The 16,214-nt window shown below is 36.3% G+C and overlaps 1 protein-coding gene across 1 annotated transcript; it reads left to right on the top strand.

Moving 5' to 3' along the window:
* Positions 1 to 26: 26 nt before the first annotated feature.
* On the top strand, positions 27 to 15,364 carry mamdc4 (MAM domain containing 4). The gene is made up of 28 exons (XM_079847360.1): positions 27 to 437; positions 1,717 to 1,812; positions 1,918 to 2,079; positions 4,793 to 4,918; positions 5,085 to 5,318; positions 6,042 to 6,179; positions 6,339 to 6,494; positions 7,243 to 7,343; positions 7,512 to 7,667; positions 7,787 to 7,877; positions 8,006 to 8,122; positions 8,234 to 8,332; positions 8,416 to 8,550; positions 8,635 to 8,774; positions 9,297 to 9,399; positions 9,514 to 9,618; positions 9,729 to 9,860; positions 9,977 to 10,104; positions 10,349 to 10,562; positions 10,738 to 10,875; positions 10,957 to 11,081; positions 11,234 to 11,324; positions 11,984 to 12,133; positions 12,260 to 12,385; positions 13,084 to 13,208; positions 13,305 to 13,404; positions 13,576 to 13,769; positions 14,570 to 15,364. Exons 1-28 carry the CDS (start codon positions 380 to 382, stop codon positions 14,606 to 14,608), a joined length of 3,579 nt encoding a protein of 1,192 aa, XP_079703486.1. The 5' UTR covers positions 27 to 379; the 3' UTR covers positions 14,609 to 15,364.
* Positions 15,365 to 16,214: the final 850 nt, after the last annotated feature.

The following is a 16,214-nucleotide window of genomic DNA, read 5'->3' as shown; positions in this document are numbered from 1 at the left end:
TTGCTTATCTGTCAAGGTTTACTTACAGGATGAACCCTAGAAATGGTTTACAATTTGCTACTGTTAGTAAGACCAGAATGTGCATTTCATTTTTCGTTAAATAGTAACATTGTTAGGTAAAGTATCTGGTGTTGAGGCCAAAATATACTGAGCTGCCTGTGGTGTGCTGCATATTTTCAGAAGAGCTGAGCAGCTTTAAAAGAAGGATCTGGCACTCGTCTGAGGGTTAAAATGTAAAGTCCAGGTATTATCTCTGTGGAATCAGGAGGGAGGGACACAGGTGAAGTTCAGAACTTCATATGTGGCAGCAGCGCAGTGCTTTTGTTCACTGTGTGCTGAAGAAAAGCTCTTGTTCTGACTTCTGGTGTCAAAAGCAAAGATGGCTACATGTCACTGGATTCTCCTTGTGTGTCTCATGCTGAAAGTCTCTGAGAGGGGTGAGATCTTGGTGTTTTTGTTCTTTTCATTGTTGTAACGTTTTTTGGTTGATTGCTTCGAGCATTGAATGCCATTTTGGTACATATGTGTACTATTGAACGTTAGTGTGTTTTTATTTCTTGTTTCAATTTATTTGTATTTTTAGTGCTTTCGATTGTACATTTTGATGTCTGATTTTCTATGGTATTATTATATTTCTATAAATAAGCCCATTACGTTAAATCAAATCAATATTAAACCTTTATTACTGTAAATAAATGTAATTCAGTCTGTTTTCTTCTAAACTCGTCATAGTTGCAGAAGCATGACTAGATGCTTGCTGTCAAAAATTATGATCAATAAGTTATGACAACTTGTTTTTACACTGCTTTAACTCATCAAAATAAGTTGTACAAGATTCAACTCATGTTTTAAGTTAGTTTAATGTAATTTAAGTTGAAATTACTTAAACATCCAAGTTGATTGTACTTAAAATTTTGCAAAATGCAATGTCTGTCATCTTACCTCGTTGCTTTTCTACATTTTATAAGAAACGTTGTCCTTGGAATAAGAAACGTTGTACAGGAATGCAGCCTCATATCTGACACTTGTGTATCAGAGACCTTTGACTGCGTACTGTGTGTGATTACTAAATAGGCAGACCTTTGTGACGACTTGAAGATTTATAAATTCGTGTGGTTTTTATTTCTTGACCCACATGAAGCTTAAACTGAGACTAATCTGCAAATCAGTATATTAAAATGATTTCTGAAGGATCATGTGACACTGAAGACTGGAGTGATGATGCTGAAAATTCAGCTTTGCCATCACAGGAATAAATTACATTTAGAAAACTAATATAAAATTGATCATATTTCACAATATTACTGTTTTTATTATATTAAACATTTAAAAAAATAAATCATAGGCTACCCTAAAACCTGCCTCAAACTTTTGAACATCAGGCTAATAGGCCCTATATGATTTCTGCACTTTAATAGCTTTTTCTTTATCAGTGCAATAAACTTCAGCAAAAACTCTTATATTTTCCTAAGATTTGCCTCTTTATGTTCAATCATTTAAATCTAATTTTTCATTTATTTTAAACTATGAAGTAGAGTTGTTTCGTTTTGTAATTGCACAACTAAATCATATATGATAATGTTTAATTTGAATAATTGCTAAAAGCTTTCATAATGTCTCTAATCGTACAGTAATAGCACTGTGATGTCCATGTTTTGGATTCTATAAACACAAAAAGGCCAATTATGTGTCTTCATGATTACTCATATTCGGCAGCTGTCGCGCTGGATCGAGAAGACTGCAGCGGCTCCCCAGAAGACAGATGTGATTTTGTTTGTGACTGTAAAGACTGTAGTGATGAGCAAGACTGTGGTAAGATACTGAGCTTCTGTATATTCAGACCTGGAATCCAGTCAATGTATTTATATGTCATTCGTTTCTTGATATTCATGTTCTTATTTATTGGTTGAATACCAGGTTATCGAGGACGAGAGTTTGTGTGTGATTTTGAGCACGAGGGGAAGTGTGGATGGACTGAAAAGTCAGAAGAAGGTGTGTACATGTGGCAGAGACAGCAGAGAGGAAACACTCTTCCTGACAGTGGGCCGTCCTCCGACTACACCACTGGCACTTCCACAGGTTACCCTTCCGTAATTTTTATAAAGCCTTTCCAAATCCAGTGATAAATTTACTTGTGTTCTTTAAAAATTAAATCAAACTGAAGACCTTATTCAGAGCAGCGCCCTATGAAAGCGAGGCTGTGAGGGATAGACTGTCTATGGGGATGATAGACCTACTGTTTTGTTTTTTTTTTGTTTTTTTTTTGTTGTTTTTTCAATGGCATCCGCTGTATATAGCTCCAAGATCACTTATAATTTTACACAGCTCATATTGTCGGGATTTTTTTGTCTACTGAAATTTCTCCTCGCTTTCATTAGGCTATCGTTAAAAATCAAAGATGGCGCTGAATAAGGTCTGGATACTGTAGTGTCTATGGGTCTATATATTTTAATTCAGCTCATTGTTTTTAAAAATTGAAATGCATATTTTGGAGTGATTGATTTCATTTTCTAATGCATATATAATGCAGTTTCAAAATTACATTTTAAATTAGTATTGTTGATTAAAATTTAGAAGGAGGAAAATCTACACCACTGTTCAAAAGTTTGGGATCAGAAAGATTTTATTTAAGAAATTAATATTTTATTCAGCAAAGATGCATTAAATTGAAGAAATATGACAGTAAAGACATTTTAAAATGTAAAGATTTCTGTTTCAAATCCTAAATGCTGTTCTTTTGGACTTTCTATTAATCAGGAATCAAGAAAAAAAATGTATCATGATTTCCACAAACATTTAAAGGGGACATATCATGCTAAATCCACTTTTTTAGCCCTTAAATGCATTTTGTTGTATATTTGGAGTGTTTAGAAGTACAGAAAAGTTGAAATTATTCTCTTCAGGTGCTTCGTTGATATCTTTGTATTCTGTTTTGGTCATATTTTTCAACCTGTTCCGATTTTTCTGTTTTCTATGACGTTTTTTGAACTATTACGTCACAGTATTTGCAGCGGAACTGCCAAATAAGGACATCAACTACCGGCTCAACACTTCGAGCAATCCGCCATTTTTATTTCTCGCTGCAATTTTGTAGTCCAAGCTAAAGGATGAAGAAGTTACGAGAGGGTAAGTTAAAATGTTCGGTTGTTGGATGTAGTAACCCACACGCTTGTGACAGGGCGCATGTTTAACTGAAAGAACGAGCAGAGAGAGAGACCCGGTCGCGCGCACGCACTCTCTCTCTCTTCGGAGCCAGGCGAAAGTGTAAATAAGACACCGTCTCCAAACTAGACGCTGTCTTACTCTCTCTCCCTCGCACATATTAATCAAAATAAATCGACACGGTGGTAAAAGGTCGGAAGACCAAAGTTTCATGTGTAAATACAGTAACACCATTGCGATACATCCATATGAAGACGTTGTTCTGCAGGTTCGTCGTCTTCATTTTCATCTCGCTCCGGCTCCGACTCTGACTCTGGCTCTGGTTCGAACATGTAAGGCTGGCTGGACAAGTCTTCCGTTGTTGACATTTTGTTAATAACGTGTGAATAAAAAGTTTCTGTGCCGCTAGATAATCGTATCTCTGCTATCAAACTACAAAAATGGCCGAACGGGGTGGAGTTGAACCGAGTGTCACCTCTGCATCCTGGAGAGGGGGCGGGGTATGAAGTGTCTCAATTGTATTTAGAGACCGCACCAAAACGAGTTGCTCTCAGACGCACATCAGAAAAGGGGTAGAAAAGGGGCCTGTGGAGCTATAATAATGAGGAATTCAGACCCAAGCATTGCAGTTCCGCTTTATATAGACTACAAATGTATGATTTATATGTAAAAAGGAACGATTTAAAAGCATGATATGTCTCCTTTAATCAACACTGTTTTCAACATTGAGATTGTTGCAACAATAATGTTTCTTGAGCAGCAAATCAGTTTACTAGAATGATTTCTGAAGGATCATGTGACACTGAAGACTGGGGTAATGATGCTGAAAATTCAGCTTTAACATCATGAATAAATAAAAAATGTAAATATATTAAAATATATACAAGTGATTTTTACTGTATTTTCACATTAGCATAAGAGACTACTTTCAAAAGAAATATTTAAAATCTTACCAACCAATGGTAGTGTAATTTTTAAGTGATGTAATTGGTCATGATTTTTTGCATGTATTTTATTTATCTAATTTAGTCTATTGCTGTGTTTAATTATTATACAAGAATTACAAATGATGTTTAAATGGTTTTGTTTAAAAATGTTGCAGTAACAATTTTAGTTAATTACTGTAAGCATCAGGTATTGTGAACTAATTTACATTTTTTACAGTGTTTATTAATAAAACATGTTCATTTCTAAATATAATATTATTCATTATTAATTTATACTCATTCATAATACATTTACAAATTTTATAATAAATTTATACTAATTTATACAAATTGACAAAAAAATGAGCAAAGGCCCGGTTTCACAGACAGGGCTTAGATTAAGCCAGGATTAGGCCTTAGCTTTTTTAAACGTGCCTTAGAAAAAAACATTACTGGTGTGCATCTTGAGACAAAACAATGGCACTGACATATTTTAAGATATGTCAGTGCAAGTTGCTTTCAGTTGAAACAGCTCAAACATGCATTTTAGTCTATGACTAGGCCTTGTCTGATTATTAAATGCTGTAAAAGTTGTATTCATTGTTACATCATGATACCTGCACATTAACTAATGTTAACAAATTAAATCTTATTGTAAAGTGTTATCGAGGTTTCTCTTCATGTAATGTTTCTGTGTTTCTCAGGCTGGTTCATGGCAGTGACAGCTGTGACTTCCAATGCCTCGAGAACTGCTGTGCTTGTGTCCCCTATAATACAACATTCGTCTCCTACTTGTAGCCTTCGGCTCAGATACTTCATCTGGGACTCAGGTTCACACACATACTAACATATTCAAAACTGCATTAAGACATATGGACTAATTAACCTGTAGAGTAGTATTAAATGAAGATTACTTGGAGGAAAGGGACACATCTAACTCTAAAGGTGTTGCTTCAACACTTGTGAATTCAGTTTGTGCGTGTGTGTGTGTTTTAGGTTACACAGGGCTGGGTGACACCCCTCTGTGGGGGTCAGTGCTGCAAACTGACGGCAAGGAAGCTGTGGTTTGGAGACCAGAGAGCTCCAGCGTCCGAGGCTGGAGGGAGGCCACCATCTACCTGGGCCGTATCCCGGGCCCTTTCCATATCCAGCTTCATTCCAGACGCAGTGAAGGGAAGCAGGGAGATGTGTCCGTCGATCACATGGAATTTCTAGATTGTGCCCTGCCAGGTAAGAACAAATGGAAAAAGTTCATTCACATATTATTTTGTTCATTTACACAAGAAGAGCTGGAACCACCAGATGTATTATTTTTTTATTGTATTAAAGCAATAAGGCCCACAGAGCCTTAGTTTACACTGAATTTAGAACAGCTAAGGGGCATTTTTAGGCATGACGCAGAGTTGAAATCCATATTCCTAAATAAGTATTTCCATTGTAAAATTTGTCTGATGCATAAAATGCAGTTTCAAAGTGACAATTTATTTTCCCCAAATTATATACATTTATTTTATAAAATGTATAGAATGTATAAAGGAAAATCTACAGTGCTGTTTAGTTATTTTTGAAGGAATTAATACTTTTATCCTGCAAGGATGCATTCAATTGATCAAAAGCGACAGTAAAGGCATTTAAAATGTCTATTTCAAATAAATGCTGTTCTTAAAACTGTCTATAAATCGGAAAATCCTAAAAAAAAAAAAAGATTATCACGGATTCCACAAAAATTTAATCAGCAAACCTGTTTTTTGTTCATATTACTGTTTATATTACTGATTTTTTTATCAAATAAATGCAGCCTGGGTGAGCATAAGAGATATTTCTTTTTTATTTTATTTTATTTTTAATCGCATTTAAAATCTGCTTGCCTTAAGTCTACAATTGGGCATCCGCGCTTTAGATGGATAACACCATCAGTGATAAGGATGTTTGGATTCTCTCTCTCTCTTTCAGTTCCCCCTGAGAGTGGAACATGCATTCCTGGTTTTGAGGAATGCAAGCGGGAGGGTAAGCTGGAGGGATGTGTGGAGGACTATAAAGTGTGTGACGGCACGGATGACTGTGGTGATGGAACGGATGAAGAGGACTGTGGTGAGAGACCATGAATCTAGTGAGAGAAATCAGTGATGTATTGAAGATATGTTAATTCATTTAGTCTTCAGTGCATTTGATTCCTGTGCTAGATCGCCCACTGCTGGTCTGGAGTCATAATTAATGTTTGTTATATTGGTGTGTACTTATTATGTACAGAGCAGAACATGAGCTGTGACTTTGAGGATGATCTTTGTGGATGGGACATAAGGACACCATCATCCTTGAAATGGACAAGGACAAATCAGATGAATATATCACTTTCTGAGCCTCGAAAAGGACCTGGTAGAGACCACTCAACTAATACGATGACAGGTATGTGCATATATTATTATTTATTTTCTTCTCTATATCGTCTGGTCGCATTTCAATGTTTAATGCAGGTGGGTTAGAATGGTTTCAAGTTTTATAATATACCATGTACTCTACCGTCGAAAATAAATTAATACTTTTATTTAGCAAGGTTAAATTAAATTGATCAGATGTGACAGTAAAGACAATTATAATGTTACAGAAGATTTCTGTTTCCAATAAATGCTTTTCTTTTGAACTTTATACTAATCAAATATATTTCTGTATCAGTTTACACAAAATATTAAGTAGCACAGCTGGTTTCAAAATTGATAATAATAATAAATGTTTCTTGAGCAACAAATCAGCATATTAGAATGATTTCTGAAGGATCAAAATGATGCTGAAAATTCAGCTTTGCCGTCACAGGAATACATTTTAAATCGTAATAATATTTTTTTTACAATATTTTACAGTATTTTTGATTAAATAAATGCAACCTTGGTGAGCATAATAGAGTTCTTTCAAAAACATAAAAAAAATCTTACCAACCCCAAAGTTTTGAACAGTAGTGTATCAAGAACTTTACTTAATTTGTGACTATTTTTATTTTATTTTTTATAAAAATGAGAAAAAAATGAGTCATGAAAATGTATTTTAAAATGTATTTTAGTTAGTTTTTCCTAGTTGGGTTTATTGCTGTTTTTTGTTAAAGATAATACTGACATGTGCATTGAAGTCTCAAAATAATCAATAAATGATTACTCTTCAGGACATTTCTTATATGTAACCAAGCCGGACATCCTGAAGCATGATTGGACGTCTTTTCAAAGCCCTCCCCTGGCACCAACCAATGACACACATCCTTGCCGGGTATGTATAGTCCCAAATGCTTATTAAATGGTGCAGTAGCATGACAATAAAGGCACAACTTCAACTTAATGCACTCGTTTTTATCAGGATTGTAACCACATACGCAGGATTAGGGGACGTCTCGGTGTCTATGGGCTTACAATTTACACCCATTGTTCATAATTACAGATGATAATGTACACACATCAGTTTGGCCGAGTGTCGGGCGGACTGTCTGTGTTGGTGGCCGGGACGGAGATTTATCCTGTGTGGGAACGTGGAGGTGCTCTTGGGGACTTGTGGGTAAAGGCTGAGGTGGAGTTTGTCGTCAATAGCACGTTCCAGGTACTTGAACTCATTGCTCCTCTGACATCATCACCCTGATCTCAGAAGTTTTCTGCTTTTTTATCACACTGCAGTCATAAATGATGTCTAATCTAATGTATTGAACTTTCCCCAATCAGATACTATTTGTTGCTGCCATTCGAGACTATACTTATGGAGGGATCGCTATTGATGATATTGTGTTGTCCCCTGAGTGCATCGTAACCAATGGTATTCTCTGATTTTATGCCTGTCTACGTCGATTATACACCACAACTCTGCGTTTGCCTACATTTTTGTCTGTAAATTTATAAAACAATTCAATAGTGTGTCTTTCTGTTTCATTGCCTTTTATACAGAATCAATGCCCATTCCAGTATTTCCAAAGCCTCCCGCTAAACCTTGCATAGGGGACAGTCTGAAAATCTGTGACTTTCACGAGGACTGTCCTGCTGGAGAAGATGAAGCTCAGTGTGGTGAGTACCACCTATACAAATATGTGTGCATGTTAAGTGTATGTGTATACAAGTGTACACATGTACATCTTAATCACACATTGAGGGTCTATGTTAATGTTGTGTACACAGGGGACTTCTCATATGAGATGGGAAGCTCTGGCTGGACAGATACTAGTATAGGGAGCCAAGCCTGGGAACTAGAAGAGTATAATGACACCTTCATTCAAGGTAAAAACAAATTTTTAGCATGATGGAATTAAGAAAATGCTAGATAATTGAATGTAATTTGTGTATGTGTGTGTCATTAGAAGAGTTCCTGTTTGTGACTGGTGCTCCTGGGCAGCAGTTAAGTGAAGCTCAAACTCGTACCCCTCTCCTGGGTCCATCAGGTCCAGCGTGCACCCTTCAGTTCTCCTACAGTCTCAGTGGCAGTAACCCACACATAGGTACAACATCAGCTGTAATACACCTGTCTCTCCTCTGTTAGTTAGCGTGATGTTAGACTGTAGATTCTCTTCCTCTCTCTGCAGGTGATCTGGCAGTGTATGTTGTAGACAGTGTGTTTGGGACTCATCCTGTGCTGTGGGAGTTTGCTGGAAGGACCAATGAGACGGCAGGAACTTGGCTAAAGGAGGAAGTATACGTTGGAGCAAGAGATAATCGCTTTCAGGTAGACTATCTATCTATCTATCTATCTATCTATCTATCTATCTATCTATCTGTATCTATCTATATATCTGTCTGCATATATCTATCTGTCTGTATCTATCTATATGTCTGTATATATGTCTATATCTATCTATCTATTTATCTGTATATATCTATCTATCTGTATATATCTATATGTCTGTCTGTATCTATCTATCTATCTATCTATCCATCTGTATCTATCTATATATCTGTCTGCATCTATCTATCTGTCTGTATCTATCTATATGTCTGTATATATGTCTGTATCTATCTATCTATTTATCTGTATATATCTATATATATGTCTGTCTGTATCTATCTATCTATCTATCTATCTATCTATCTATCTATCTATCTATCTATCTATCTATGTGTCTGTCTGTATCTATCTATTTATCATCTATCTATCTGTCTGTATCTATCTTTCTTCTGTCATATATCTTATCATCTACCTCTCTGTTTTTGTCTATTTGTCCGTCTATCTATCTATTGTCTTTCTCAGTTCGAGTTCATGGCCCGTTCTGAGGAGCTCTCCCCAAGTAACCAGATTGCAGTGAAGGATGTGTACTTTGTTTACTGTTCTCCTCTGTATATCCCCTCTGGTGGTGAGTGGATACAAATAATCAACATTATTTGACATGATTCATTTTCATTGCCTCTAAATGATTTTTTTTTTTTTTCATCTTTGCATCATTATCGATTGTTTTCCCAAATTACAGATGTATCATGTAATTTTGAGGTAAATTTGTGCGGGTGGTACCAGGACCAAAATGATAATTATGACTGGAGGCTTCATACTGGAATGGACCACACTATCCATGTTGGTCAGGAGACTTTTAATGTTGCTTAATTTTGAGTGAATTATATTTGAATATTGCGTTATTATATCATCATCATACAAACATCTTTCTTCACTTATCTCTCTCTTTCTCAGGTAGGAGTCTGGTGGTGGATATGTGGAACACTTCATTGCAAGGTCTTTCTGGACGTCTCCTCTCCATCAGACAGTATAGTAACACAGAGCACTGTCTGTCCTTCTTCTACAAACTCTACGGGCCAAACACAGGTGGATATGGACACCTTATTCCCAGCTTCATAAAATATGAGTTGAAATATGAATCAGAAACTGACTCAAACTTCATTATAATTAATTTGTTTCATCATTCATCCTCTCTTTCCAAGGCACTCTCAGTGTAAAGCGGCTATTTGCTGATGGCTCAGAAGAGCTGTTGTGGATGCGCAGCGGTGCCCATGGCAACGTGTGGCATGAGGGCCATTGCCCCGTGCCTCCTCAGCTCTCTGCTTTCCAGGTGCACACAAAAGTTGTTTACACGCCTAATGCATAATTGTCAGCAAAAGCCCCAGCAAAACAGATAATGACTCTGTAAATGGCCACATATATTGGCTTAGAAGATTTTTTGTGAATAAACTGGTTCTTTTACCTATTTTATGACTGTGAAAAGGGATGTTTAACATTTTCAGTATTACATTTCTCTAAGAATTCCTTTAATCCTCATTTAATTTTCTTGTCATTCATTCTTCTCGCTTACGTAGCTGGTGTTTGAGGCGACTCGCTCTGGTTTTGATGGTCAGTTGGCGTTAGATGATGTGGCGTTTGTGACGGGACCATGTTCTTTGCCCACTATGTGCTCATTTGAGAGTCAGACTTGTGGCTATACCAGTTCTGAAAAAGCCAGGTGGATACACCAGAGCTGGGCATTACACAAAACTGGACCTGAGACCGACCACAGCCTGGAAACAGAAAAGGGTAAGGGAAATTTGAAAATGAGAGAAAATTGGTGAGAAGTCTGAGCTAATTCGCTAAACTGTTGCAGCGGCAGTGTTTGTTATCCAGCTCACATTACTGCTTAACCTATAGATTACTAGCTATGTTTTCTATTTTATTTTAGCTGGATTAATGATATATAGTATGTTGTGACTAGGGTTCTACATGCTGGCCCACAGCGGTGTGGATGTCCTTCCCCAGGGCAGTGTGACCACCTTGACCTCACCTGTGCGCAGAGGTTTGACTCACACCGAATGTGTACACTTCTGGTACCATACAGGAGGAGAAAATCCAGGTAAGAGAACATGATCTCATATTTGTGTTGTGTGTACACACCTATTGATTTTCAAGTAACTAGCATACCATACACACACAGGCACGCTGAATGTCTATGTGAAGCCATCTGATGGAGACATGATACAGATATTCTCCAGCAGCGTCGGGCAGGGACATGCCTGGCGTCATGGCCAAGGGAACATCAGCTGGCATGGGGACTGGCAAGTAAGTGATCTGCTGCCTTAGCCCGTTTAGCAATGTAAATGACCTGCCAAGGTATCGCAATTACACCTGTTTCGTTAGCTTGTTATGCTTAATAAATGGTATGGGTGTGAGTCTGGATGTGTGTAAAGATTTGATGCATCTTTGTGATTCAGCTGCAGTTTGAGGTGAAGGGTGAAGGAGGCTTATTGAGTTTTATTGCCATTGATGACATCACCTACTCGACCCACAGCTGCCCCACACCAGGTTTGAATTAAAACCAAAGTTAAAGTCAACATGAAATCAAAATGAACCCCATTTACTTTCACAAGCACCTTCTTGTCATCTATAATTTGTCATATATTGCATAAAATATTGACAATATATATTCTACAGTTCAAAGTTTGGGGGCTGTAAAGTTTAATTTGCTCACCAAAGCAGCATTTATTTAATCAAAAATACAGTAGAAACTGTAGTGTTGTGAAATAGTATTACAATTTAAAATAACTTTTTTGTAATTTAAGATTAGATTATTAGAATTTAAGGTTGGATTATTTGATGAATAAAAAGTTCTAAAAGAACAGCATTTATTGAATTGTTATTTTTTGTTACATTAGAAATGTCTTTATGGTCACTTTTGATCAATTTAATGTATTCTTGCTGAATAAAATGTTAATTTCTTTAAAAAAATATCTCACTGGCCCCAACATTTTGAACAATAGTGTTTTTTTTTTTTTATTAATAATAAATAAATGCATGTAATTGAATAAATATATATTATTGTTCATTATAATTAATTTTATTTTTTTATTTATTAATAACTTATTTGTTGTTGTTTATTATTACAAAATCTATAAAATAGCTTAGATTAAATTTTTTTTTGTTGTTGTTGTTGTTTGGTTATTGTGTTTGTGTGTGCATTCCAGATAGCGTCTGTGATTTCGAGAAAGGTTTCTGTGGTTGGTCCAACACTCAGAAGGCATCTGTAGACTGGTTAGACTGGGACCTGACCAGTGCGCAAGCTGAGACGTTCTACAGCACACCAGCATATGACCACACACTGTACACAGAAGAAGGTGATTTATGCGCTTTACGCTCATCCAAAAAATGTTTGTTGCTAAGTAGAGAATGTGAATACTCAATGTCACAGCCTCATTTATTTTGAGGAAGTGGATGTAATTTAGTCTCCTTTATAACTCCAGGACACTTCCTGGTCCTTCCTAACTCCCAACGGGACACCGCTAATCGGAATGCCTGGCTGCTGAGCCCTCACCTGGCACCAACCAAAGGAACCTGCCTGAGCTTATGGGTTTATCAGCCAACCATATGTATGCCACATCTATATCATCAAATGATCAGTTTTGGTTGTTTATTACCTCAGTAATTTAGTCTTTGATAAGCATAAATTAGTGTCAGTGACATCAAAAGTTTGGGGTTGGTATGATTTTTTTCTAAAAAAAATGAATACTTTTATTTAGCAAGGACACATAAAACTGATCAAAAGTGACAGTAAAGATAGTTAGTGTTACAGAATATTTATATTTCAAATAAATACTATTCTTTTGATTTTCTATTCATCAAAGAATCCTGAAAAAATGCATCACAGTTTCCACAAAAATATTAAGCAGCACAACTGTTTTCAACATTGATAAAAATAAGAAATGTTTCTTGAGCACCAAAATCAGGATAGAATGATTTCTGAAGGATCATGTTACACTGAAGACTTGAGGAAATTTTAAATAGAAAATAGAAAACAGTTATTTTAAATTGTAATTACTGTTTTTACTGTATTTTGGATCAAATAATGCAGCCTTGGTTAGCATAAGAGACATAAACGGCAGCATAGCTACTAAAATATCTATAAAAAAAAAATTCTGCCTATTATACAGCTTATTTGATCCAAACTTTTCCTTAAAACTAGCATCCAGCTATTACATATCCTGTAAAATGCACTGCAAGTTGCATTGGATAAAAACAATAATAATTATAATTTAATAATGATTATTTATATTGCTTTCTTCTGAAGATGACAGCAAACTCATAGTATGGAGGCTGTCTGAAGAATCCAGACAAGAATTACTGATGCTGCATGAGGGAGGAGGAAACTGGAACTACTTTAGTGTCAATATCACCTCAGAAACCGAGTACCAGGTGACCAAACCCTACTTTATTCAATGTTCTTATTGGTTCTGCATGAATTTGACTTTGATTATAATGATTGTGTGTGTGTGATTTAATGGGAGGTAGATTGTACTAGAGGGATTTAAAGGAGAGAAGGGTTTTCTTGCCCTGGATGACATACGGTACACGGTTGGGGTGAACTGTGCTGGGCAGAAGACTGACCAAAGTAAGAGTTCTTCATCCAGCAAGAATTCTTCAAATTTGTTTTTTACCTTAGTGTCATTCAGATTCTTTATGTATTCTTGTTACCATTATACCTATAAGTATGTGTGAATTGGAAAGTGATCGGTGTGAAAACCTTATATATAGTGATGCATGAAAATCTTTGTATTTACAGCCTCATCATCTGACAACACCGGAACCATTGTGGCCTCTGTTGTATTCGTCATTCTGCTCTTACTGATTCTCACTGCCTTGTTTGTGTTCTACCTGAAGACTAAACATAATGCCAATGCCTCAATAGAGACCTCAGACGAATCTCATATAAGCTGCACTGGCTTTGGCAATGAACTGTATGATTCTGCAGATACTGTAAGTTACCTGGCTGTACATGTTCTTGTTTTATGTAAAAGCTTTAACCTTAAAGGGATAGTTCACCAAACAAAACAAAAAATTCAGACGTTATTTACTATGGAAGCCATTCTGACTTTTTTTCTTGCAGTTGCGAGTTTACATCTCGCAATTCTGACTTTTTTTCTCAGAATTGCGTGATATAAAATAGCAATTGTATGTTATAAAGTCAGAATTGTTAAATTCTGAAAAAAAAGTTTATGACACACAATTGCGAGTTCTCACAATTCTGAGAGAAGTCGTCAGAATTGCGCGATATATAAACTTGAAATTGAGAGAAAAAAAGTCAGAATTGCAAGATGTAAACTCGCAACTGCAAGAAAAAAAGACTTTTTAGATGTAAACTCGAATTGTAAGATAAAAAAAAAGGTCACAATTATATTTTTATTCCGTGGCGGAAACAAGCTTCCATAATTTACTCACCCAATCCAAACCTTTATGACTTCATATCTGTTGTAGAATACACAAAGGAATACATTTTAAGTGTGTTATGTTTCACAACCAGTCGCTATAATCCGACTTGAAGGCTTAAGAAGTCATATATGGATACTTTTATGGTGATTTTGCATAATTTTTTAAGCTTGAGAGCTCCAGTCCCCCATTCATTGTAATTGCATGGAAAAGAACGACCAGTAAATTCTTCAAAATTTCACGTTTTGTATTCCACAGATTAAAGAAGGCCATATGGGTTTACTGTAATCTCTAATAATCTAAACTGTGCGTAATATTAAAATCTCTTTTTGTGTGTTTGCTGGTTACAGGAACGTCCGGAGGAGGTGCGTGAGAATACAGGGCCGTAGGAGGTTATTGTGGTGACTGCGCCACCAACTGGCAGCGTTCAAGCAAAACGGTCGACATCACAGCAGGAGAACTGCTTGTGTCGCCATGGCAGGACTAGCCTGGTCATAACACATGCAGAACCACACCCAACATGCACTGATGCTAACCAAAAGATATATAGTTATCTTCACTATGAGTGAAATATAGGGGTAAAAAAATACAGAAGTCTGCTTCTTACAATTACTTATTTTACTCAACTGGTAATAAAGTCTATATTCCATCACATGATAAAAATGACATTATCCAAACATGTAATCCAATTCAATGCAATTTAATATATGATATACAATAAACAGAACAGCCTTAGAGGTTGTGGTATTCGATGTCCATATATTGTTAAAGGTTTTTGTGGTTTAAGTGGTTTGGGTTCATCATGGCTATCATCACTGAGAAAGATCTAGCCTGTGGATGGTCTTTCACTTAATGGATTCTCTCTACTGCAGAATAACAGGGATCCAAAAGAATGCACTAAATTTTTAGGAGTACAATGCAGATTTTGTTATGGTAAAAAATTTAACAAAATTAACTATTTGAGGTCCTTTTGTAATGATAAGAGGGGTTTTAAAATAAAGAGACAATTAAGTATAATTTTTCATATATTAAATCGTATATTGTATTACCATTCTGCATATTTGTACGTCGAATTAAATTGAGTATTTATTTAAAAAGTGTAATATGCAATTAACAGAAATATTATTAAACAGATTCTCTCAGACAAAAGGATATCTTAATTTCTTAATAGTATTGAGACATTTCAATCTCTATCTCTCTCTCTCTCTCTCTCTCTGTGTGTGTGTGTGTGTGTGTGTGTGTGTCAGTGTGTGCATTAAAATGGTTTACTGTTCATTTATCCATAAGGTATTATTAGACTGATTGTCTTTAAGTACTTTGTCTTTAACAAACCGTTGCTGTCAGCAAAATTTCCTGTCGTTGTTTATGTGAATGCCACATTATTATTATTATTATTATTATTATTATTATTTTCTCTAGGAATGACTTGTATGCGGGGTTCATAGACATGGTATAATGGCAGTGATGATATATTTTCTTTTTCAATCTCGGCACTACTGAAACTGAATTACGAGGTCTCTTGGCAACGGCGATGTCTCCACGGCAACATCATCTCCTCCTAGTCATGATCCGTCTGTCGAAAAGCTCAATAGGATATAATTCAAGCAACAAAATCCTCACACTACGTCAACAGCGAAAGATGAAAAGGTCGGATTATCAAGTCAGTGATGAGGAGTAAAATACCGCTGTTTATGAATTATTTTTGAAGCGCGAGACAAGTGACTCGTGGAGGGATAACAAACGAGCGCGTGGGTGAGATGCAGTGACCCTGTAGCTAAATTCCGTGCAACCCGCATTGCTGTGCAAAAACCTGTCAAATAGCGAATACTTGCACTTACCGGCAGGATGGACCCGGGTGTGCTCATATTCTTACTTTACGTCATGATAGCTCACGAGCTGGTGTGTGGACTGATGCAGTACAGGAGACAAGCAGCCAAGCCACATAAACGCCTCATGTGGTCCTCCGGGTAAGATGTTTACATGCGCTTTTTTGCC

This window comes from Squalius cephalus (assembly GCF_949319135.1).
Source record: "Squalius cephalus genome assembly, chromosome: 17".
In the NCBI taxonomy this organism is placed as follows: Eukaryota; Metazoa; Chordata; class Actinopteri; order Cypriniformes; family Leuciscidae; genus Squalius; species Squalius cephalus.
This window is presented reverse-complemented; position numbering and strand designations above follow the sequence as displayed.